General features: G+C 32.5%; 1 protein-coding gene and 1 non-coding gene across 2 annotated transcripts; one reads left to right on the top strand and one right to left on the bottom strand.

Annotated features, from left to right (window-relative positions):
• Positions 1 to 25,089, bottom strand: PIP4K (phosphatidylinositol 5-phosphate 4-kinase). Its single transcript, XM_089241364.1, has 11 exons — positions 24,900 to 25,089; positions 20,761 to 20,883; positions 18,730 to 18,861; positions 17,938 to 18,035; positions 16,145 to 16,241; positions 15,839 to 15,991; positions 13,794 to 13,940; positions 10,203 to 10,241; positions 9,811 to 9,924; positions 3,660 to 3,957; positions 1 to 2,424 (listed from the first exon to the last, which is right to left on the bottom strand). The coding sequence occupies exons 2-11, from the start codon at positions 20,761 to 20,763 to the stop codon at positions 2,240 to 2,242; spliced, it is 1,266 nt and encodes a 421-aa protein (XP_089097490.1). The 5' UTR covers positions 20,764 to 20,883; positions 24,900 to 25,089; the 3' UTR covers positions 1 to 2,239.
• On the top strand, positions 2,888 to 2,961 carry TRNAS-GGA (transfer RNA serine (anticodon GGA)). The gene has a single exon. It is a non-coding gene; the product is annotated as a tRNA-Ser (tRNA).
• Positions 25,090 to 25,278: the final 189 nt, after the last annotated feature.

Here is a 25,278-nt window from a genome sequence, read left to right on the forward strand (position 1 = left end):
AGGCTTTAATTAGAACTAAAATGACCTACCAAAATATTTCCATGATAATTATTTAATTTTTTTTTCAAAATGTTGTAGTGAAAGGGTTGAAAAAAAAATCTATTTTGAAATGCAGATGTTTTGATACAGTAAGACCCTTCTTTTGCTAACACCATTGGGACAAAAATTATAAAGAAAAGGGGGTTCCTATCAAAGCCTTTAAAATAACTGATTTTGGAATGAACCCAATTTTAATAACACAGGTTAGAGATTGTGTGTGAAGTTAGTATTATGCATATTATAATACAAATTAGTTTTCTGAGAGAAACACCAATGCTCTTTGTGTAAGCCGCAGTAATTTTCTTCGAGGTCTGATAAAACATTATCATTTGAATGAAACAATTTTGTATGTTTAATTGTCGTTTAAATTTCCCTTGAGGGTTTTATAATAATACTGACTAAATGTTAAGTATTCATCCGCCTGGAATTAAGAAAAAATTTTTTTAACCATAATAAAAATAAGAACAAAAAATTGATACTAAAAAATCCCTGGAAGTCAGAAAAAAGAATGTTATTGAATATGCTGTAGGTTTGAATGAGCTAACAAAAGCTAAACATTTATTTTAGAAGCTATATATAATAGCTGCAGAAATTCATGAGGAATTACAGAATGAGGAATATTTTAGAACAAAAGAGTGTGTCCATGCAAAGGTTCTAGCCCAATGGAATGAATGATAATAGTGCCCATGACCGTTCTGATAGTGACAATGAAACAGAGGTTCAAATGCATTTTTTAAATAGGGCTTTCCCTGGAAATTATTTGGTTGTGAAAAAGGGGGTATTCACTAAGAGGGGTTTTACCGTATCTCAAAACAAAATAATAAAACTAAAATGCTTTAAGTAATTAAATGTCTTTTAAAACTTTCAGTTCTCTGATATGGACATTTCTTACCATAAAATTAACTTTTTACAGGAGCAACTTATTCTGGGTTTACAGATGAATAAATATTAACTTTTTGTTTTCAATGCTTATTTTAAAATTAAATTTTTAAACGTGATCACTCAATTAACTAATATGCACCAACTTAAAAATTTCTCTGCGCTAGAGCTACACTCAGGAAGGGTCAGAATCACAGATCAAACATGCTCGAGCTCAGATTATCAAGTAAGATGGGAAAGTGTTTACAAAAAAATATTCAAAAGGCAACAGGAAGTATTTTAAAGTTTCAAAAACAAGACACAGAATTTAATTACATGAAACAATTATAATGATAAATGCTATGTTGAAGAAAAATCACAAAAGCTCAGAAGCAAGTGAAAAGGTTTGTTTTCATTCTTCATAAAAATAATAAAAAAATAATAATTGCAACAGCAATAATTTTGTTTTAGTGAAAATATACAATACATAATGCACTGGAAACATTTATGAAAAACCAAAATACATCAATATTACTATACAAATTTACATATTCAACACTATTTCAGAAATTGCTTTGATTTTCTAAAAAGACATTAAGATGAGTTTTCAAGATAGAGAGAGTTGTGTGCCATCTTCAATGCCTGTGGAAGTATGTAACCTCTCTTAGGCAACTATTTCCATTTAAGACATGAAAAATAGTCCATTGTTCCACACATTTGTAATCTAAATCTGATGACATACACAATCTGAAGTGACTGTATATTACAAAGACTCAAAACAGTCGAAAATTGTGTAAAGTAAAATATAATATCCAATTTTTAAATTACTTTAATAGATTATGCCTCGTAAATAAAATGAGTTGAAATTGTTAAACAAGTCATAATTCAATCTGTAGCAATTTAGAAACATTACATGAAACTAATTTGTGAGTCGATAATGACATATATGAAAACCAGGCTAACCAGAGAATAAAGTGCCACTGACGCAAATTAAATTTGGGAATATATATATATTTTCTATTAAATATAATTTTCTTTTATCAACACGGGTTCTTTTTTTAATACTTAAAAATGAATTAAATCAACTTTTTTTGGGGGTGGAAACGGAAGACTATTACATGGATGTGAAAATACATAAACACAAAGTGCCATAAAACTAATTTTACAAGAACTATTCTTTTAAATTTAATCACAAAAGAATTTATTTCAACGTAAGAAAAATTAATCAGTAGAAAAAAAAATGGCACAGAGCTGGAAGCTCATATCAGTTTAAAAAAAAAAAAAAATCACAAAAAACATTATTTTGATAACATTTTCAAAAAACAAGTTATAAACAATAACACTACTCCATTGCTTTTGACACAAACTCAACTAGTCTCTTGGCATACTGTTCAGGATGTACTGTTGATATTTCTGCATTAGCTCCATGTTTGACAGTTTTGGCAGCTTGGGCAGTACGTTTCTTCATACCATAATGTGTAAGAACATCTACCAATGACATGAAATATATCTCTTTTTTCGGTGCATCTGAAAGAGATATATAAAAAATTTAGCTCACATCAAGAATGTTCTTGAACTATTTTTGAACTAAAGAAAAAGGAAAATCATATACTTAATATAATAAATAAGTTAAATAAGGTTAATAATATTAAGAAATAAGTTAAATAAGTTTAATAATATTAAGAAATAAGTCTAGATGCAGAAATACAGCATTGGAACAAATCAAGAGGCTATCCATACTTATACAAGGATGATGTCACTCTCCGCTCCTTTTTTTCTCACGAATTTTCCCTTTTTCCAAAATATATCTTCGCAACAGCCAATTGTTGAAAAACCTTCTTATGGTAGCGGAGAGTGACATCATCCTTGTATAAGTCACCAGCTGGTGGCAGCGTCAGCAGTTGTGAGCTTGGCCTGAGTCTGGCCCGGCCGTCCATGCACGGTCCCTTTCAGTGCACACGAGCTCCAAGGAAAGGTCGAGAGATTTGGTGCCTCTGTAGTCTAGTGGTCTAGGGCGTTCACCTGGAAAGTGAAAGGACGTGGGTTCGATTCCCCGCAGGGGCAGTTGAATTTTCTCTCTTTCCAAAATATATCTTCGCAACAGCCAGTTGTTAAAAAACCTTTGTATCCATACTTAGCTGAAGACAACTATAATTTTTTATATAGGCAATGTATTATATTTTTCTTCATTGTTTTTAATTTTTTTTATGATAATTGCCCTTTTTTTGAGCTGCTGCATTTCTAATATATTCAACATCTATAATTGATTTTTTTCCCAGCTACATTGGATGGTTTGCTGTTGCGCTCTTTGCATTTGTATAAATTTTCCTGCCTATAGTCCATGGCAGCCTATAATCCTAGTGAAAATTTATTTCATCAATAGGGAATTCATAAGGTATCGATGAGTTGTTAATCATTTAAAAAATGTCAATTTCTCTATTCATATCTATACCTAATCTATAAATCTTTTGGAAAAGGATCTAAAAATATTTTTTTCTATTCTAACCACTCAAGAAGAAAAAAATAGAAATCGGCAAGTAAGACGCAGCAGTATATAATCTGAATTGTTTTTTTCAAAATATAATTTGAGGATACTGCTCATTATGCATAGGAAAATGTGGTAGTAGAGCTATGTGTAAAAAGTCTTGAGCCTTCTTAGTTTCTATCTGGGTATTTTTTATAAGAAAAGTTCTTTTACTTTTGTAAACTGATTGGATAAAATGAACAACCAAATTAAATTTTTCTCAAAGAAAAGGACTTACTTTCAGAACTAACAGTTGCATAAATATCTCTTGAAGAATTTATCATGCCATCACCAGCATTATTTTCATCTCTCGTAGCTTGGGGAGAATCAGGTGGAGTTGGTGCAGCTCCAGCTACACTGCCATCAGAATCATCTTCTTCTTCAGAGGCCTGTTCATTTTCGCAGTCATCGGTGGCGTCAGCCTCCATCATATCCTGCTTTTCTTTCTCTCTCTCTTGTGCTTCCAATTCAGCTTTTTCACAGTCGTGTATGCCAATACAGAAAGAATAGTCCATCATGTTCATAGATGCAAGAAACTGGAATGAGGAAATTATGTTTCACATATGGACAATTATATATTCTCAAAAAAAAAACCCTTTAATTAATAGCACGGTTGTAAAAAACCCGGGTTTTCTGGGCAAAATTGAATTTCCTATTTCCCATAATCTCAACATATCTAATTTAAACATATGTGTACATCTTACGTTATGTCAAATATACATTTTTGGTCACATTAAACTATGTATTTGATTAATAAATTGACCATACAACAAGGGAATAATTTTTCACACACAAACATACCCACTTCTGCATAATTGTATCTGAACCTTGAGTTGTATGCAGAACTGCAGCAAGAAAATTATTTGTGATAAAACAAATGAATTTGGATAATGAAAATTCTGAGAAATCAGGATATGGTGCCTGAATTTTTTTTTCTTCAAATTTTTCAAACCCTGCAGAAAATGTATTCAAAAGTGTCCTGATTCGTGAAAAATAAAACCTTTAGCTATGTAACCGGAACCATAAAGTTTTTTTGTTTTTTTTCATTGAACCCAAACTTTCAGAAGCTAGTCACATGCTTCTCTTTTTCTTGAATTCTTCACTGCTGAAGAATATCCCTGCTTCACTAAATTAAATTCTGAAATATTTTTAAAAGAGCAGTAATAATTAAAAAATGATCTGGTTAAGAGGAGGAGATAGCAGTAATTTTGAGGATTCATTACTCTGCAGGTGCTTTCCACTTCTCCAAATTAGCCAATTTCGGGAACTTAAAACTACAGAATAACTTGAATTATCATTAAATACAAATGTCAATAACATTATTGCATATTAATATCACTTTATACAAGACAACCTGCCATGTATAGCAACAGAATACCTTCATGTGGCTGACGATTTTAACAGGCTAATTTTCGGAGGGTTGGCTTATGAGCATCTTGAAAAATCAAGCTAAGGCTTATTTTCTAGTTAGGTGTTATTTTTGGAGAAAACTATACTTTTTGTTCTGTTTCATTTGAAGGTGTTCATTACCAATGTTCAATTCAAGAATCTCAAAGTTATTTTCTTTTTGTTATGAGATAATGCTATTTTTGTCTCTTGATATTTCAGTTATGAAAGTCTGTATGATGTAAGTGTATAAAAATGTAAAGCAAACTTGTAAATATTTTTTGAATGAAAATTCAGTTTACATACATTGGTTTACTTCTTCACAGAGGCTTCAATTTATTTATACAAGGATTTGTGTGTATGTGTGGAAAATTATTATGTATTATAAATAAGCAATAATTTCTTTGGATATATTTATCACATATTACATATATTACATATCAGGTATAATACATATATTACATATCTAAGTTCATGGTTACATTTTCTGTTTGCGGTTTCTTGTAATATTTTAATATGCAGGGGTCAGCACGGATCATGGCCTCAAAAATAGTGAAAATAGTGACCAAATTGTTTAAAAAAGTGAGCAAATAGTGACCAAAATGTTTAAAAAGTGACCCAATAGTGACCAAAATAATTTTAGAAAGAGACCAAATGGACAATGAATTTTGATTATTACCAAATTGAATGAATTGAAATTGAATTTAGTTTTCACTAAACTTTGTATTTCAATGGAGCTCATCGAAATTGCTTTTTTTACATAATAGTGTGAAATAAATCAAACTCGAATGCATTCTGCTAACCAGAAAAGTTTTGAATAACTTATCAAATTTATCAACAACTATGTGTGAGAGAGTAACATTACATCCTTTCTAAGTAACAGTAGCAATGCCTTTCCCCTCCCCATAGGGGCCGTTAAAGTATTACGTCATCATAGATGGGGGGGAGGGGGTTTCCGATTTGCTGACTTTTGATGACAAGGGGGGAGGTTGAATAACGCTTACGTCATCAACCACCCTTTATGAAAATATGAGTTAGGATTCAGGGGGGGCAGAGCTGATGACGAAATTTTGCTGACAGGGGGGGGGAGAGGGGTCAGTGTTTTGCTGACGGGAGGGGGGGGGGTCAAAAATGGCTAAAAATTTGCTTATGTAATACTTGAATGGCCCCCATATTGCTATCCACAACCCATCTTAAAATCAATTTAAGCCGGAAAAACTTCAAAACGAGAAAACATTTTCACATTCAAAGAAGGAAAAAAAAATGAAATAACACAAAATTTGATGAGAGAATTTGTCCCATCTACATTCTAGTGGATTTTTCATTCATGTTATGCTATGAATGACAGTATACAAAATGTACTTTTTTTAACTAGTACAAATTGATTTACATAATTAGGTTTGTATAATATCTTCCAACAAATTTTAAGAAATTTACTATAATGATTGATTTAAAAAAAAACTAAAATTACATTTTAAACAATATTTTAAATTATTAAATTAAAATATTACTTAAACTACTGAATTAAATAAATTATTTAAATTATTAAATTAACTAAATTATTTTAATTGTTAGGGGCCGTTCAAGTATTACCTCATCATCGATGGGGGGGGGGGGGTTGGTTTCGATAATGCTTACGTCATCAACCACCCTTTATGAAAATATGAGTTAGGATTCAGAGGGGCAGAGCTGATGAAGAAATTTTGCTGCCAAGTGGGGGGGGGGGTCAAAAATGGCTAAAAATTTGCTTACGTAATACTTGAACGGCCCCTTATACGTTGAGGGAGGGCAATCCATCCTCCCCCCCCAACGTCAATGGCAGAGCCTACTGATGTATACATGATGTATATCAATTGTCATCTGCCGCACCTCTAAGACCTTCAAGTCTATCTGCACCTATGGCTGGACTGGGAAGGGTGGGTGGGTCTACTCTTTTACAGACGGAGGGGGCTCCAAAATAATACCCTCCCTTGGGCGAGGGAGAAAATAAATCAGTTTTGAAATTGGTTTTTGAGAGAAAAATTTGTAAATACATATTTTTCTTTTTTTTTACACACAACATACACCCCTAGCAAAAAAAAACATTTACTACTTTACCCAGAAACAATATAATTTTGCCCCCCCCCCCCCGTAATTTTTAACAGAAAAAGACTCCGCGGTCTTCCCCGGTAAATTTCCCATGAACCTTGTAAGCACCAACGTGGCGACTTTTTTCCGCGCCAACCAATCGCCGTTTTGCGGCGGTCAATTCAAGATGGCTGACAAAGGCCACATAAAATTACAAAAAAATATATAATTTATAACATGAATCAACCAAATATGCGAAAATCGATAGAAATATATCGGGAAATACGGAAAATTAGGATAAAATGAACACAAAATTCGAATCAACGACATACGGGGTTTATAAATGCGGTTGATACAGTTTATGGATGCCGCTGTCAGGGCTACCTATTTTAAGTCGCCACGTTAGCTCTGACTCCTCCCGTAATTTTCAACGAACAAAAACAGTGAATTCACCCCCACCCGGGGCACCTTGACTGTGAAATTCGATAATTTTGCAAAGGAATTTATTTCCTTTTCTTAAATATACCATTCCATCAAAAATTCCATTCGAGGAATTGCCCCCCCCCCCCGTGTTTTGGATTTGATCACGGTATGTAGCAACCCGCACCGCAAGTACGAACGAAAATTTACTATCGCCCGGGGCCGGTATCCATTTTTTTAACGGAAAAAGAGTAAACTCGGCACCCTTCCTCGTTCAACACCCGTGGAACCAGACCCCGCCCTCTCCTATTGCGGTCATAACAGCGACTCGAGACAAAAACGTTGTAATAACTTCCGAGGTCTAAAAAGGCTTTTTTTACACAACACCGAGAATGGAGCGCAATATGTCGATATTAAGTCAACAATCAGCATCGTGAAGATGCTCTAAATTAAGTTACGACCAGAGGCGGATAAAGGTCAGTTGTTGACGGCCCCGGGCATAAAAAAAAATTAATATTACGCCCCTTAAATTAGGAAAAAAGTATAAAGTAGGGGCCAAAGGCGCGGTCGCTGTGCCCACCGTTAAATCCACCTCTATGTACGGCTCGCATGCACATTAACTGAGTTTTCATCAGCCTGATGACCAATTTTCATCTTATTTGGTTAAACTAAACGTTGAATCCGAAGGTTTTAACAACTGGCTGTTGCGAAGATATATTTTGGAAAGAGAAAATTCAACTGCCCCTGCGGGGAATCGAACCCACTAGACTACAGAGGCAACGAATCTCTCAATCTTTCCTTGGAGCTCGTGTACACTGAAAAGGACCGTACATGGACGGCCAGACCAGACTCAGGCCAAGCTCACAACTGCTGACGCTGCCACCAGATGGCGACTTATGGAAGGATGACGTCACTTTCCGCTACCACACGAAGGTTTTTAACAACTGGCTGTTGCGAAGATATATTTTGGAAAGAGAAAATTCGACCGGAAAGTGAAAGGAAGTGGGTTCGATTCCCAGCAGGGGCAGTTGAATTTTCTCTTTCCAAAATATATCTTCGCAACAGCCAGTTGTTAAAAACCTTCGTATGGTAGCGGAGAGTGACGTCATCCTTCCATAAACGTTGAATTGCAGGATTCTGTGATCTTTTCATAAATAGTTCTCCTTTCGATCATATCTGGGGCTACAGTTTCTTGCTGAGATTTAAATCCAGTTAGAAAAATAGTACGAATTTTATTTCTAGATAGATCGCGTTTTTCAGTCGGATGATTTTTTTTTTATTGTAAGTAAATTCAAAATACTTGCGAGCTTCTTTAACGTTGGCCAGCTACAAGTGAAATTCAATTCTCCAAAGCGTACTAATAATACGCTTAATACGTATTAATAGTACGCATCTTTAATAGGCGCGCTTTGGTATTCTCCCGCTGCGCGTAAGTTAGTTTCTGCACGGGCTCTCTTTATAAACTCGCTCAATGTAAATGAGCCTTTAAATCGTCATTTCAAATATTAAAAAAAATTAATAAAAGTAACGATAGAACAAACGACAAATGTAACTTGCTCGATGCTCCAAGAAAGGAATTCTGCCCTTAGGACTAAAACTTTTTTTTAAAACAAATAAAATAAAGGATCAATTTTAAAATAAGATGAAAATGAAAGAATGAGTGGGGAAATAAGAAAGAATGGTAGTAGAGGAGGGGAAAAAATTCTTTGTTGTAAATAAGCCTTTTACGCTATTTTTTTCCGACCGGCTTTTCCATAAAATGACGACTCTTTAACTACAAGTATAAGGAGCTTTCTTTCCAAGCGCCTTGAAATCAAGTTATGCTGACGTCACACGGTATGCTCCCGGGAAGATAAAGACGCCTTCATATATATATATAGGGGTTCCTTGTACGATCGTAGTTCAATGAAGGGAGGGAGAAAATTAGCGACCTTGAACCGGTAAAGTTCCTCCTTGAAGAAAAGAAAAACACTGACAGCGGAAAAGAGCGCGAGACAGGTTTTCTTGCTAAAAAAAGTGGAAAAAGTGACCTGGGCCCGAAAATAGGTAATAAAAGTGACCAGCTTCTAAAAAAGTGACTTTTAGGGAAAAAAGTGACCCGTGCCGAGCCCTGTAATATGTGAATCTCACACCTAAATGCTTACATAAAAAAGGTAGAAGAATTATAAAAAAATGTGTTTGTGATTCCAAGAAATTATTTCAAATTTTTGCTCCCGATTAATCTTTTAAAAATACTTTAAAATATACATATTCTAAACACTGCACTATGCAGCAATTTTTGGAATACATAAACTAACCATATCTTAAGGTTAAATTAAATTTCAACCTGAAAGCAACACATTTTCTTCCAAAACAAACAATTTTCCTCAAAAACTCTGATTTTTTAGCTTAAAAACCCAGTCTGGGAGGGGGAATGGTATCTACCCGGGGAGTAAATTTGACAACCCTGGTTAATAGATAATTGAATTGAATAAAAATTAATTACTTTCAAAAGAAATTTTATCTAATTATTTTACCGTGGCATCTGCATTAAGCATTTCTATGATTTTTTCTTTGGCTTCTGGCCCAGTATAGATCTTCACCCCATCTTTGACAAAGTCATTGTCTTTCAAGATAGGCGTGTCTTTCTCCTGGATAAAAGAAGCAAAATATTCATTTGCATATAAAATTACTAAAAAATTTATAATATACATATTTATTATTTTGACTCACTGTTTTCAGAAAAAGGATGGCAGTGGGGAGAAGGGGATGAAGTATTTTTGACAGCTTGAACGTAAATTCTTGTTATGTGATATTTATAATATTACTATTACTTCAAATGTTAATGCTTCCTAGATATTTCAAGTCTACAACATGTCATTTTTGTTATCATACCACACAAAGTAATGAAATCAGTTTGGACTCATACCTTTTCCTTGTCACTGGCTTCCCTGTCAACTGTTGACCCCTGAAAAATGTTTTTTTGGAAGACAGAAATTACTTGAAGAAAAAAAAAGTGAAATCTCAAACTGTGACAGCTAGCTATATTTTTACTTTTAATTTTTAAATCTGAAAGAAAAATTCAAATATGAAAAAATATACAATATGACATTTCTAGTCTTTATATAAGTTGTTGCTTGAAACATATTCAAAATTCTAGACTTGTAGAAAGGATGTTCAAGTCTCCTTGAGGTCACAAAGTGCATGTCTTTTTTATATGTTAATACAGTCGAATCCCATTACAACAAACTCCAAGGGACTGAAGAAACCACTGTTATAAAAAAATTTTATGAATTTTAACATTCGTTAAAAAATTTTTGTTGTTTCGGAAATAGATAAGGAAAAACTTAATCATTTACACTATAGATAATAAAAACAATGAAGTTAAATTTCAACAATAACTCAAAGCAACTCAATAAGAAAAAAAAAAAATTTAGAATGTTAAAAAATTGATTAGGCATTGAATTTTTTTTTGGATGAGTTTTATTTATTTAACATATTTGAGGCAAGTAATCCATAATTTATTTCATATTTTTGCACAAGAATTGCTGAGAAAACAACAAATTCATGATTTTGCATCTAAAAGCACTTGCGAATTGCAAAGTCTTTTCTCATATGAGTGGGCTAGTAACTGGCACATTTCGAGAATAAATGTGCTGAAACCATGTATGTTTCTGGAAAATGTAAAGCATGAATCACTTAGAAAGACAACTACCAGGTGTACAAGTATGAAATGCGGATTTTTTTTTTTTAAAAACACGTTAAATTCGGAAGAATGATAAAAAGTGCTTTATTCAAAGTATGCTCCATTGCTTGTTATACATTTCCCCCATCTTTCCTGAAATTTGTGAATACCATGCCAGTAAAAATCTTCCCCTTTTGCTGCGAACTATTCATCGAGCTATTTTTTCACATCTTCGTACGAACCAAAGTGCTGCTCAGAAAGTGTGTGACCCATCAATGCAAACAAGTGGTAATCGGAAGGAGCCAAGTCTGGTGAGTAAGCTGCATAGGGTAGAACTTCCAGCTGAGTGCTTCCAACGTGCTGTGAACCGCTTTTGCCATATGTGATGGACCATTGAACATTGTCATGGGGCATTGCGATTGGAAACAGCTTGTTGACTAATGCCCAATTGCTCTGCCAGTTGTTTTTGTGTCTGTGTAGTATCATCTTCGTCCAACAATGCTTCCAATTCCACATCTTTTTTTTTTTGGCGGTTTTCCATGTTCCTTGTCTGCAACATCGAAGTCGCTACTTTTGAAACACCGAAACCATCATTTACACGTATCTTGCAATGGAGCATGTTCACCATAAGCTTCTCGAAGTAATCGGTATAATTCAGCAGCAGTTTTAAATTAATGCTGTCCGCGAATGCTCTTTGTTCAGTATAACTTTCGACATATTGAACACAACAATACAACACTATGCACACACTTTTCCAATTTATCACTCGTGCGCATCTGACACTTGTTGATGACACAACAAAATGACGCAGTGTCGACTCATTGGTGCACCATCTGTTTTCTGAAATCCGCATTTCATACTTGTACACAGAACATACATTGTACATACATTGTACAGAGAAGATACATTGTATTTTAATACCACATTGTTTCTATTCACTCCAGCTTAAGAAATGATCTGAAGTTTTACTTTAATCGAAAACAGTTTTTTTCTGCACAACTTCATTTTGAAACAGAAAAAAATATGAAACATTCCTAATGCGTGGCATTGGCTTACCCAGAATTCATTTCCTTTTCACGTACTGTATTGGTTAAAATTTATTTTCAAAAGAGATAAAAGAACAACCCTTTTTCCCCAACAGTACAGCAAGTTGTCTGAAACTGATTTTACTAGATCATTTTTTGGATACTTCCATACTCTTTTGTTGATTTTAGTCATTTGTTTTTGAATTCATTATAATGGACTTTTCATTTCGTACATAATATTGGAATTAGCAATACTTGCTTCTATGTCAACTTATTTGAGGATCAGAAAAGTTTTGATTATGAGATTTTTTTTTGCCATAATTGTATGTTAAAACAGGATTCGACTGTATGTTTGTGCTTTGTTATATTAAAAATGTTCACAATGCATTATTATATGGAATAAGAATATAAATTGATGAATATTTAACTACTTGACTCATGAAACACTGTTTTTGAGTCATCATATTAACTTGAAATGCAATACCAATAATGAACAATAAAATGCAATGGTACATTTAAAATCCTTTACACTTGAAAACACTTGAAAACCAGTAAAATACAATTAACTCTAATATTGCCAATATGTCTTCATTGGAAATTCACATGAATGATTCCGATATTGTAAAGTTGGAATAACTTCTATTCTTTGCAATCACTTAAATGTACTCCACTTGTATCATATGGGTGGGAGAAGTGTATACAGCAGATCTCGCCTATAACCTTTTCCGAAAATAATCATGAAAAAAATGTTATAAGCAGTAAAATGAGTTAAACGGGAAATCTAGCAGGATATCACTGAAAGTTAGGACCATGAAAATAAGTTGTACTAAACGGGAAAATGTTCTACGTGGAGTGCACTGCAGTCGTCTGTGCTCTCAATTTTTAAATTAAACGGCATCTAGTTTTTCAAAAAAATTTGGAGCAAATTAAAGGTTGTCATTACAGATATGTTCAATTTTCTCATCTACATTTATTGGGCTATATTTCTCTAACAGAAAAAAGGGCACTTTTTCCTGAATGTGAATATCAAACTCACAATCTATTTCATAAATACTGTGAAGCCTTGGTACAACAATATTCGACATAAGTGATAAATACCTTTACAATGATACTCAAAATAATGACAAATCTTTCTGAAATGATTCATTTCCCCTCAGACTTTGCTCAGAATTTGAAGCATTGTCTTCAATTTAATGTTAAACTCCTCGATACAATAAAATATCCTTTACTATGATAAATCCCTCTATAAAAACTTTTTAAGAAATTTTGAAAAATATCACAAATATTTTTATATATCTCACTCAAAATTACCTTCAATATAATTTCAAACAACTTGTTACATTTTATTTTTCTGGGGAGGGGGGGGGGCTATCTAATGACACTAATATCTCTGTGAACTACCTGCTCCTCAGAAACATTACTCCCTTCACCTACAGGCTTTCGGTAACAAATTTTGATGATCTGTATTTGAAAAGTATCAGCGACAAACCTCAAAAGTTGGTTTTCTTGTTCCCATGTTAGAAATAAAAGAAAAAAAAGATGAGTGCAATAGATTTCTGTCTTTTCAAGCAAAAAAAAAGAACTCATGCAGAAAGAATAAATATTTATACAGCTCCACAAAGAAATATGATAAAAGGTGGAAACAATGCTGAGGTTGAACAGGGAGAGGACAAAGAATTTCTTCAGAAATGAGGAGGATCAAAATACAAAATTCACAATTACTCTGCAAATAAACTATATATAAAACTTGAATCAAATTACCATGTTCATAATGTAACTTTCAGAAAAATCAAAAATATCTAATACAAACCTTTAGGTCATATTTGATGTGAATTTTCAGGTTGGTGGTGAAAATGTTTCGCATCACAACAATGTAAGTTTCAGCACCTTCAACAGTTAGCCTGTACATTCCAAGGTACTGGGGCAAGAGAGTTTTGCCATGCCTTTCGACTACATACTGAAAAGAAAAATCATGGTTTAACTTTGTGTAAGGAAATAGAAAACTCTTGTTAAAATTTCATATACTATTAATATTTGTTAAATTTTTCAGAGCACTATTTCTATGCTAATTTAAAACATTGAAAAAATATATGAACATAACCAAAACTACAATTTTTTCTCAAACAGGTATTTCTTAGAAAATAGTCAAACTTCTCTTTCTCAAAAACTCTTATATCTCAAAGGAGGAAAAAAAAAACCTGAATTCACTATACTAAATCAATGCATTTTCACCTCTCTGTCTTGAAGTATTTTTCGAAAAACTTTCTCAAAGGCCAAGCCCATGATAATAGACAGAAAACAAGGAAATTCCTTTTCTTTCACAAGAATCTGGCTTTTTCCAAGAGGTGCAACAAACTGAGCAAAAATTATTCATATTTTAACCAAGTAATTTCCAACCGGTGTGCCCAGCACCCTAGGGTGCCACGAGATATTATGGAGATACATAAAAAATATTATGGTCCACTTAAGGTCTTAAAATAAATTAAGTCGAATTAATTACTCTCATCCCAATTTCACATTAATGATTAATCGAACAAAACTCTATTGATGTATTTTTACTGTAGTAAACTATTCTGTATATAAGGAAGGTGCCCCAAATTTTTAATATTATTCCCAAGAGTGCCGCAAACTTCAAAAGGTTAGGAAACACTGTTTTAACCCATTCTGTTGATAGATCTTATGAATCATTGGCGGATGCTATGATTGAGGGGGGGGGGGCAGTTCACTTAACAAAGTGTAGTGGCATGGGTGGGGCCATTTCTTGTCTACTTACGATAACAAAAGTGCATAAAATTGATAAGCATACTGGGGTTTACATTGAATAAGGATTGTGATACCACAGAGCAGCAAAAAACAAATCAGGAAATCAGAGGCACTTATAGCCATAGGTGAATGTAAAGCGGTTGAAGATAAACTCCATTAAGGATTGAAAGCAGTTGAAGAACTGCTTTGCATTTTCAACACAGTTTATTTAACGGTTCTTCAACCTTTTTGAGTGAATGCTGTTCGGCTGTTCATTTGCGCCAAATTAAAAAATGGTGGAGAAACGTAAACTTAACGTGATTTCAGTAGAGAAAAAAAATAGTGGTTCCAAAGTTTTTAGACACTAATAATTTCATTAGTATGTAGTAAAATATAGTAGGTTTGATTAATGGTATTTTAGTTTTTCTTCAATTTTCACAATTTTTTATGTGTTTTTCCTTTCTTACACAAAAACCTCTATCTCAAAATTTTTTTGGTAAAAAATTTTGAATTTTTTTTTTTTCAAACGTGTTTTCAGATACAAAGGTTTGACTGTGTACTTGTTAATTGATTAGGCTACTATCAATTCCAAAAAATAAAAAAAATAAATAAATATACTTCAGTAAACTTTTAATTGAAAATAAAAATTTGTTAAATACCAAAGATGAAGCCTGAATGAACTTTCAGGCCTTTTTTTTCAGATTTCTTCAAAATCGTTCTTTTCCCAATAAAAAATAGATAGAAATGCCACAAGCTGTGAAAATACTATTAGCAAAACACATTTGAATCATACCGAGAACAGATGTATGAAAAAAAGTGTGAAACAAAATGTTGCACAGTGAAAATTTCAGAATGTAAATTCAAAACATTATTTATGGTCATGTTCTACTCAGCAGATAGGTGAAAATTATTAAAAGCTCATTCGAATGCCAATAACATTCAGGAATTTGGAATAATGAGAGGAACAATAAATAACCTCACATAGTTACACAATAAAAAAACTGATAAACCAACTAATATTATAGGTAATGTTGAAAAAAAAAACAAGTAAAAAACAGTAAAGATTATTAGGAGAGAAAATTCATCAATAGAAATTTTGAAGTTAACACTCACAGGGTGGTACTGCTTCAGTAAACTATGCATTTGTTCCACTTCTTCGGTTGTCAATGTTTTCATGATAAAAAGGCGGTCATATGACTGGTAAAACTTAGCTCCACTGCGACCTGGAGAATCAATGGCAATTGGTTGGGACTTGGTGAGGGAATTCTAGAAAGGAAAACAAAAGCACCCACTTATCAATGTTTATTTTTATATTAATCAGAATGCTAACAGTGAAAAAACATGTTACAATTTATTCTATGAAAATTAATGAGGAAGCACATAGTAATAAAAATAATTGGGTCTATAAAAAAAATTTACCATGTAATCTGAGTCATCAATATTGAAACGTTCCCTCAGATTTCTGAACACAAGTGGGCAATATTCTTTGATTTTGAAATGACTCGGCATGCTTTCTCTGAATAAAAAAAAAAACTTTGATTAATTACTTAAAAAACTCTAGTACCACACAATTGTAAAAACATATTTCTTTTAAGAAAGGAAAACATTTCAATGTTCCAACAATTTGATTCAGGCCTGCAGCCAGAAATTTCGTTTGGGGGGTAAACCCCCTAGTCCCCCCACTACGCCCGATTTGATTCTAATTTTGCTCAGCAACAAGTACAGTCAAATCCTGTTATAAAGAACTCCAACAGACTGGAGAAATCGCTTAATAATATCAAAATTGCATTATAAAGGAATTCCAGATTTTTACATTGTTCCTATGTAGATTTATCTGGAGGGTTAGAAAAGTTTTTATTAAAATGAGATTTTTGTTATAACCATATTCGTTAAAACGGGAATTGACTGTATTTTTAAAAATAACATTAAACATAAACTCCAAACAGAACATTAAACATACGCTCCATACAGAAATTGGTTTTTGTTTCTAGCAAATTCCTTTTTTTGGCTTATCTAAATCAAGAAGCTGTAGATCATAGTTTTTCAATTTTTCATACTTTTTTGTTTTATCATCCCCTTCTTCAAAAAATTTTTCTCATTGCTTCCTAACTCAAGCCAACTCATAGGATCCTATACTAAATCCATAGCTTCTATCGCACTCCCCCCCCCCCCCAGATCATTCCATCTTCGGGACACACTGCTGTAGATAGATCAAATGTAATTTCAAGCTAAATCAAGACTCTTTCCACACAAATTTATTTAAGGTATTTTCAAACAAGATTTAAAATATCATTGATTATTAGAAATCTTCCTTAACCCTTTCTGACTCAGTGTGTACCCAGTCTGGGCAGACCTAAAAATTCCCTTTTCAAACACTGAAAATAAACAACAAATAAAATGAAAATTAGAGTAGGGATTACTTTGAATTTTTTTTTATCAACACTAGATAACAGTACCATGCAAGCCGATCCATACTTTTGGCCTGTGTTTTTTTTTTGAAAACTCATATCGTTCAAAGAAATGGATTCAAATTTTAAGAATTTTTTTTTGTTGGATATAAAAAGGATTTCTGGAAAAAATTTGTTATTGTGTTGGCCTAATCTAATCTCTTTATTATGTATAAGTTTTAACTTTTTACATTTAAAGCTTGCCTAAAATAGAGTCCTGAATTCGAAGTGTGCCCTCTTTGGGCACAACCACAAAATTGAAATGGTAAGCGCAATCTTTACAAAATTATACCCGTGTACTCCTCTAGGCCTGAATAGACTGCTTACAAATTTGGTTTTTAAAATTCCAATTTTAAAAAGTAGCATGCTGGAAAGGGTTAAGCATTAGACAAAGTAGATATTTAGTACACTTTTTTTTATTATCAAAACCTAGTTAATATCAACTTTGCTTGGACTTATGTTACAGATTTATAGCCTAGTTGCAACATATTGAAAATTATATGCCAAAACATTTTTTAAAAATCACCAATTTTATGGATATTTAGTTGTAGTATTCATGTGATGATATACAAGTTACAGCCTATGTTCAAAGTCTGATCAGTTTACATATTGGTCAAATTATTCAGCCCAAGTTTTAAATACAAGGGAAGCTACACTATTTTAGGCTTTGGCTAGCCACTCGCCACTGTCAGTGGTAGCCATGACAAATATCTAAAAAATTTATTATTGTCAAGATAACTATAGAAGTCAATGACATTTTCTTACTTGTTGAAATGATGGTTATCCACCTTAGTTTTACTAAATGCTTTGAAATCGTCAGGTAACAGCATCACAGGCACATTAACATGAGTCAATTCAATGATCTGTGAATAAGATGAAAATTATTCTACATTTTATTTTTATACAATATTTTATTTGCAATGAACGCACACAAAAAGTTAGATGAAATCATCAACATGCACTGAGATTAAGAATCATTTATTTAAAAGAAAATACATGAGGAAAAATTCAACACATCACCACACAACAAAGGCAATTTTTTTCCAAATTGCATAAGTAATGATATAAAATCTTTCTTCAAATGTAATTTTTAAAAAAATGATTGTATCTCATGGCTGCCAACTTTGAAGAATTAGAATGAGGGAGGTTTTTGTGCTGCTCCAAATTATGCACAAAAATAAATATAAAAGGATTTTTGAAAAAAAAAAAAAAATCCAGGATTTTTCATTAATAAAAGCAAAATTGTAGGGATATTTCCCACTTTGCAAAAGCATAACATTGTGCAAGTCATAGCGCTGATTAGCATTACTACTCTGAAATCAAATTACGCCAACAAAGAAATCACCATCGGGCCGAAAACAGGACATATAGATGTAATGGAACATATAGTCACATCAAAATATTGCAAAATATTTTAATTGATACCCCTCTAATAAAATTTACACAACTTCATTAAATATTCACAATTTCCAATGATTTGCTTCAAAAATATACATAAAAAAATTGAATAATATAGAAGTGAATAGAGATAGTGATGAATAACATTGATAGACTCACAGTATGATTGACACCCCACATAAGAACACTGAGCAGTGGTTCATTTGCTCTGAATAGTTTTGCTTTTTGATACTTTGGTTTGAAATGCTTTTTCTTGAGTTTGCTACTCCCCTTTTGAGCAATAGATGCCATCTGGAAAACAAAAACATAGAACTGTTAGCTTAATAACATGGTTGAACCCTATCAAGGCGAACTCCCTTAATACAAATTAAATACTTATCCGGTTGAATGATATTGGAGAATAATGACAATATCTATGACATAAACACGTAGTCCACACAAACTCCCATTTGAAATGGAATAACAATTTCACTTCAAATGAAATCTATCTGGTATCTATTCTTCATTATTCAACAATGAAAGTTGCTTTGAGAGAAATGAACGTTAAAAAAATCTTACCTCATAATTCAGTTAGGTTAGTAAATTTCCATATTTTATAACAAAAAGTGTTGCAGTTATCTTTTAACAGATTGGGTATGTTAATTTTACTATAAATGAACAAAAACCTTGTTAAGATGAGCTTGTGCTTATAATATATACCAATTAAATAATTTTTATGTTTGATAATCACAAAAATTGCTATTTTGTTGGTTAATACAAAATTTGGTTAGTACAAAATATTTTCTGCAATTCTTTGACTCAGCATTGACAAGATTTCCCTGTATATTCATTAGGTCTATTTACAGTAGTAAATTTAAAATTTTGTTAAAACTAATACATTATTCTGAAAAAAAAATATCTGCATTCAATACATCGATTTACTATTTTCAGTAGATTGGATTTATTAATTAAAAAAAAACATAGAAGAGAAGCGTAATTAATTTTTTAAATTGCCAAGAGGATCTACATGAAAAAAAACAACAAACATGCAGTTAACAGGGGTCAAGACTTTTTCATAGGGTCCTCGTTTATATGAAAATTTTTCTTATTTTTGTGAAAATAGTCATTAATTTTATAAAAATAAGTAATTTTGTGGGAAGCGAAATAATCTATTTAATCTATCACAAAAGAAATGCCAAATTTATGGTTTCATTAATTCTAATTTTGTGAAGGGTTTGGAAAACAGACCAAAATTTTGGCGGGGCAGGCTCCCTCGTCAAACTTGATTGCAACGGCAATAATGGGCAGTCCTGACTGATTCTCATAGAGATTATTGTTAATGAACTTTGCTTGTAACGCTCATGAAAAGCAACTGCCTCAGACATAACTATAATTTTTTGTCATTTTTGTTTGTTTCAATGACTTTTCCCTAAGAAATTCCCAAGATTAGGACTGATCATATCTACGGAGTGTTTTATTTTTATTTAACTTTTAAAAAAAGATTATTACATGTTTGGTGCTCCAACTTGCCCATCCACTATACAAAGCATTTCTAAATTTTGCCTTTCCTGACTTTTTCTTATAAAAATGTTCTGCCTTTTACAATGAAGCTTGCTTTAATTTCAAATTCTTACTAGAATCAGAAATAAAGGTAATTTGCATAATTTATAAATTGTGTTATAATGAATACAACTACAAATATTCATCTCAAATATCTTAAATTTTTTCCTCTGTCAAATACATTTTAGCAGACTAGTTGTAGCATTGTTTTTTCTCACCGAGAGTTATTCATAAACAATATTTGGTAACTCTGCCAACATTTGGCAACATGTTTGGTGAGAATTGATGACCTGGATTAATTATCCCAATTTCCCATATTTTTCTTGATCACACGGATCTTCCTAATCCTAAAATAAATAACTTAATGCAATTGTCTCTGATTATATTCCTCATTGAAAATGATCTTGAAAACATCAACCTTCGTTGTAATGACAGCTCGGTTATAACGATAAAATTTTGTAGAATCGATGATGTCATTGCAACTGAGTCTGACTGTATTTTATGCAAGACAAATACAAATACAACGCCACAACAGGCAAAATGCCCAACGAGCATCGAGGCCAAAGAAAACAAGTTAGTGAAAAACAATAACACGTTCAGCAATTAATTTTGAACCACCAAACCAAAACAATAATAGAGAAAAATAATTACCATTGGTATTTAGGACTGAGAAACGGTTTCACACGTACAAACTATGGACTTCCTTCCACTTATGCCTTCACACAAAATAAGGAAAGTTTGTGAATGCTTCTTAAGATTGAGGGATGGCCATACCTAAAAATGCACAGAAAAATAACTAAAATTACTAAGTAGAAGCAATAGAAATAGAAGATTTATTCAAAATATTGAAGATAACATACATTCAAACCATTAAATTATTGTAGCTGATTTAGTAAAACAACTGTCATTACATAAATTTAAAGGCTAACCAGGAAGGGAATGAATAGTTTGAAGTCGAATCTGAATAACAAGGAAGTCATTTTAATTCATACCTGCCAAGTCATCTATATGCTAATCATTTCACTAACTACTCAACCTACACTGAATCGTACACGTGCACCTAATAAATGTTCCTCTGGGGAACTTCTCAGGAATATATGCATGCCATGAAGTGTTCTGTGTTACTCTCACTATGGGACTCTCAAAAATCAGTGTAATTTCATTAAATATAATGTTCTGATCAAATAAAACACTTCTTTACTTGTCACTTGATATACTCAATTATCTCAGCAATAATCTTGCAATTATGCTTGAATTTCAGAAACGGACATTTTTCACCAAAAAATCATGCAACTCAGGATATTACTGTATAGGCTATTGAATATTTTATTTCGTAAAGGGGTCCTTGGCCTTCATTTTATTGGCACAGCGGCTTTTGTGATTGTGTTTTTGTTTATACAGGGTCTGCAAAACACGAAAAGATTGAAAATGACCCTAGGCCATAGATTCTTAGAGATATGTAGGAGAGGTAGGGGCATCTTTTGCACTGCATTTTAAATAGGAAATTGCACTAGAATATTTCACATAACTGAAGCTTATCCGGAAACACTGTTTTTCCCCATACTGTTTAGACTCAGCAATGGAATTGGATAGTTAATACATAGATGAAACAAAGAAAAAAAAAAAAAGGAAACAGCTATAGTATAATCCCCATTTTTTCCCCCTTTGGCGATTTCCTTTGTAGCCTACTAGTGCGTTTTTTCTAATCAGCCATTTTCTTCAGTGTAAGTTTTTTCCCTGTCCACTATTATTTCTCGTGATGCCTCAGTTGTCATTCTTTTTTTATACTGTTGGTTATCATCTGAAGGTGAGATCAAAAATGATCGTTGTAGAGGAACTTATCGTTATATCGAGTATCATCATAGCAAAGTACACGGACTGCATTTAATCTGAAAAAAAATTCATTCATGTCTAATATCATCCGGTCAAAGGAAAGTTGATGCATGGCAACATCAAGGTTTTTTTTTTTTTAATCTCTCAGGCACTTACACCTATAGGCCCGTTTACGCAAATTAAGTGATTAAGTAATTAACTACATTTTAAGTTACCGATTCTTCAAAAAATGTCTACATGATAAGTGATTAAGTAGATGCTCATTGGATAATTTTTAAGGAGCACATGCACATAGAGCCTGCTCAAAGGGAGGGAGAGTTTTTAAAGCTTATAGCTCTACAGTAATATACCTAATTCATGAGAAATTTCACAAATTTGCAGGAAAAATCGGTCAATATGGGAAACTTCTTGGTGTTTGTAGGAAATTCTGAGAGTTCATTAAACAAAAATTATTTGAAATTTTATTTTCTTAATTTAACGCAGATGCTTTTCTTAACATTAAATACTTGATTATGTATTTTTACCAATAGATGGCAGCAAATTTGTTTTGGATGAGGGCAATATTCCAAACCTGTCCAGTTTTGAATACATAATGAATCCACACCAGCCAGATATTTTTGAATCTTCAACTTTTTCACCCATGGAAGTACATCAACCAAATACTTCATAGCTTCGTTATTCCCAATATCGACTGACTTTTAGCTAATTTTTTAAGGAAGACTTCATTTCTGTAGTTCAATCAACATTCATAATGAAGATATTCTCCAAATTGAAGGTTGTCTCCTCCGGCCACTTTGCCATCCTATATTTTTACAGAATTTTAGCCAAACGGAAGGAAGACTAACAGGTTCACCCTTAAGATCAAAATAACCCCCCCCCCCCGAGAGCAAGAGCAAAAATACTCCTCCAACAGATGCAAGCCACGCCCACTGACACATGTGCCACAAGTCTACTTGACGGAAAATAGAAACAAGTTTGTTTAATAAATTACTAAATCCCTTACGAACTAAACAGCGTGTAAACAGTCCTTATCATCTTAATACATTCTAAAGTACTTGACAATTTAAAATTGAGATAATTGCCAAATCACTTAATGTGTGTAAACAGGTCTTATTTGTGTTTAAATGCAGAACTGAGATTCACAAATAAACTTAACCCGTAACTGGCATAGCAGTGACATTTTGACCCCCAGCAAGTATTAATGCATATTAAAAATGAACAAAATAGTGAAATAGTGATATTCACACAACACTATTATTTCTAAACAGTTGTCTGAGCAATGATTTTTATAATTATGAATTTTTTAAGCATTCTTTAATTTAAAAATAAACCAAGCTAATTGCGAGTTTCTATTTGATACTTTCTGCTACATCAAATGCTCCCGCTATGTGTACTATGTTCCTTGCTCGCAGCTATATTCTCATCTCGCTTCTCTTCCTTCTCATTCGTCGCTTTGCTCGCAACTTCCACTGTGTTCTTTTAGTCTTAATGTTTAAAACGATGTTAAAATATGCATTTTTGGCAAGAAAATTCAAAGGGCATTTTTTCAAAAAAAGGCATTTTGTCTGAATTTCTGGGCACTTATTACTATAGCTTTTCCTAAAAAAAAGTTTCTCTTTCCCAGCGGTTTTGTTGAAAATAACCCGGGAATCGGACCTAGAGATGTAAAATTCTCAAGAATAATCTTTCGGAGAATATTCTCATCGAGGAGAATATTCAAGAATATTCTCTGCTAGGACTACTATATTAAATAACTTCAGAATATTCTTATATAAGTTCTCGATGAGAATATTCTCTTAGTTATAATATAGTCACATATAATATCCTTGAGAATATTCTCTGGAAGGACTACTTTCACAAATTACTGGGGAATATTCTTATAGAAAATAATAAGAATTATTCTGAAGTTATTAATAATAGTCCTTCCAGAGAATATTCTTGAATATTGTCCTCGATGAGAATATTCTTCAGTTAACGAAATCTTTCCAGAGAGTATTATCAAGAATATATGTAATAATATGTATTATAATAATCTCGATAAATGACTTGAGAATAATAATTACTATTTTTGTATAATAACTATTATTTTTATGTAATAATTATTTTTGATAAGAAAATTCTCTAGTAATTTATAATAGTGAGAGAATATTCTCTGTCCCTGTCTCCCTTCCCGTCAAGAAGATGGGTATATTGAAGTTTGTAGACCCACAATATTAGAATTTGAAAGCAAGAAAACTAAACCAAACATGGCTGAATTACACAACTTTTAAAGAAATGTGTGTGATACAGAATATTTAAGTGTATGTGCATTGAAAAAACAAAGAGTTCTGTATCTTCTTAGAATGAAGGTGATTGTATAATAATTGCTTCCTTAATCAATCAACTTCGATTTAATTTTTGTTGTGAACTTATTTCTGAAAATTTATCTAATTTTAAAATAATTTTTGTAAGGTTTTAATCTAACGGTTTCTAAAATCTTTATAACCAAACTTTTAAAACCTCTCATCATGACCTGGAGAATATTCTCGAACTAAAGTTGTCATTAGGGGGCCGATTACATCAAAGATTGTTTTGTTGTAAATGCTTCAGTGAAAACTTATTTATATTTCGCAATATAAACAAAATTAGTAAAAAAATTAAATTATTCAAAAGAAATTGAATATTCTCGATTATTCTCCAATTTTTTACATCCAGGAGAATATTTTCACCTCACATCTTTAACCGGACCTATGGAGTTGGGGGCGAATACAAGACACATTCGGACACCGGTCAGTTAATGTATATATCAATTTGAGCTCAAATATATATAAACATTAATCAAGCACATATTCCATTTTGTGACCAAATTTGTTGTTTCTCCGAAAGTAAAGTTCAATTTAATGTTTACATCATTGTTAACAAGTTGAAAAATTTCATGAAACCGCTACAGGAAGTTGAAAGAAAACAGTTGTACGTACCGTTCACGAAATTCGACACCGACCAGAAACGGACTCGAGGAAAAAGAAATTTTCACAAGAAAAAAAGACGGACGAGAAACTTTAATGAGGGACTTTCATGAAACTTATATCGTAAGAAATAAATAAACACTTTCACCGACTAAAATTTGCGATATATAAACATTATCTTCCTCCTTCTGCTGTTGCCAAACTTCAAAAACCGAAAAGCAGTTTCTAAAACAGAAAGTGACATAATGAACCGAACAGAACGTGAATATTTTTTTAGACTTTTACCATATGACTGCATTTTAAGGGACATTACTGGATTTTTTAGTATCTTTGGCCGACTTTAAAAAAATATACAGTAGAGCCAGGACAAAACGAAGTCGCACAAGAACGT

Source organism: Pholcus phalangioides, unplaced genomic scaffold (genome assembly GCF_987345545.1).
Source record: "Pholcus phalangioides strain wild (caught in Gottingen) unplaced genomic scaffold, Ppha-v1.0 ptg000013l_1, whole genome shotgun sequence".
NCBI classification, from domain to species: domain Eukaryota; kingdom Metazoa; phylum Arthropoda; class Arachnida; order Araneae; family Pholcidae; genus Pholcus; species Pholcus phalangioides.

Coding starts and splice junctions, on each gene's coding strand:
- PIP4K (XM_089241364.1), bottom strand. Junction 13,941..15,838: donor TACTGAAGCAGTACCACCCT/GTGAGTGTTAAC, acceptor TTTTCTTTTCAG/TATGTAGTCGAAAGGCATGG. Junction 9,925..10,202: donor AAGCCAGTGACAAGGAAAAG/GTATGAGTCCAA, acceptor TCTTTTATCCAG/GAGAAAGACACGCCTATCTT.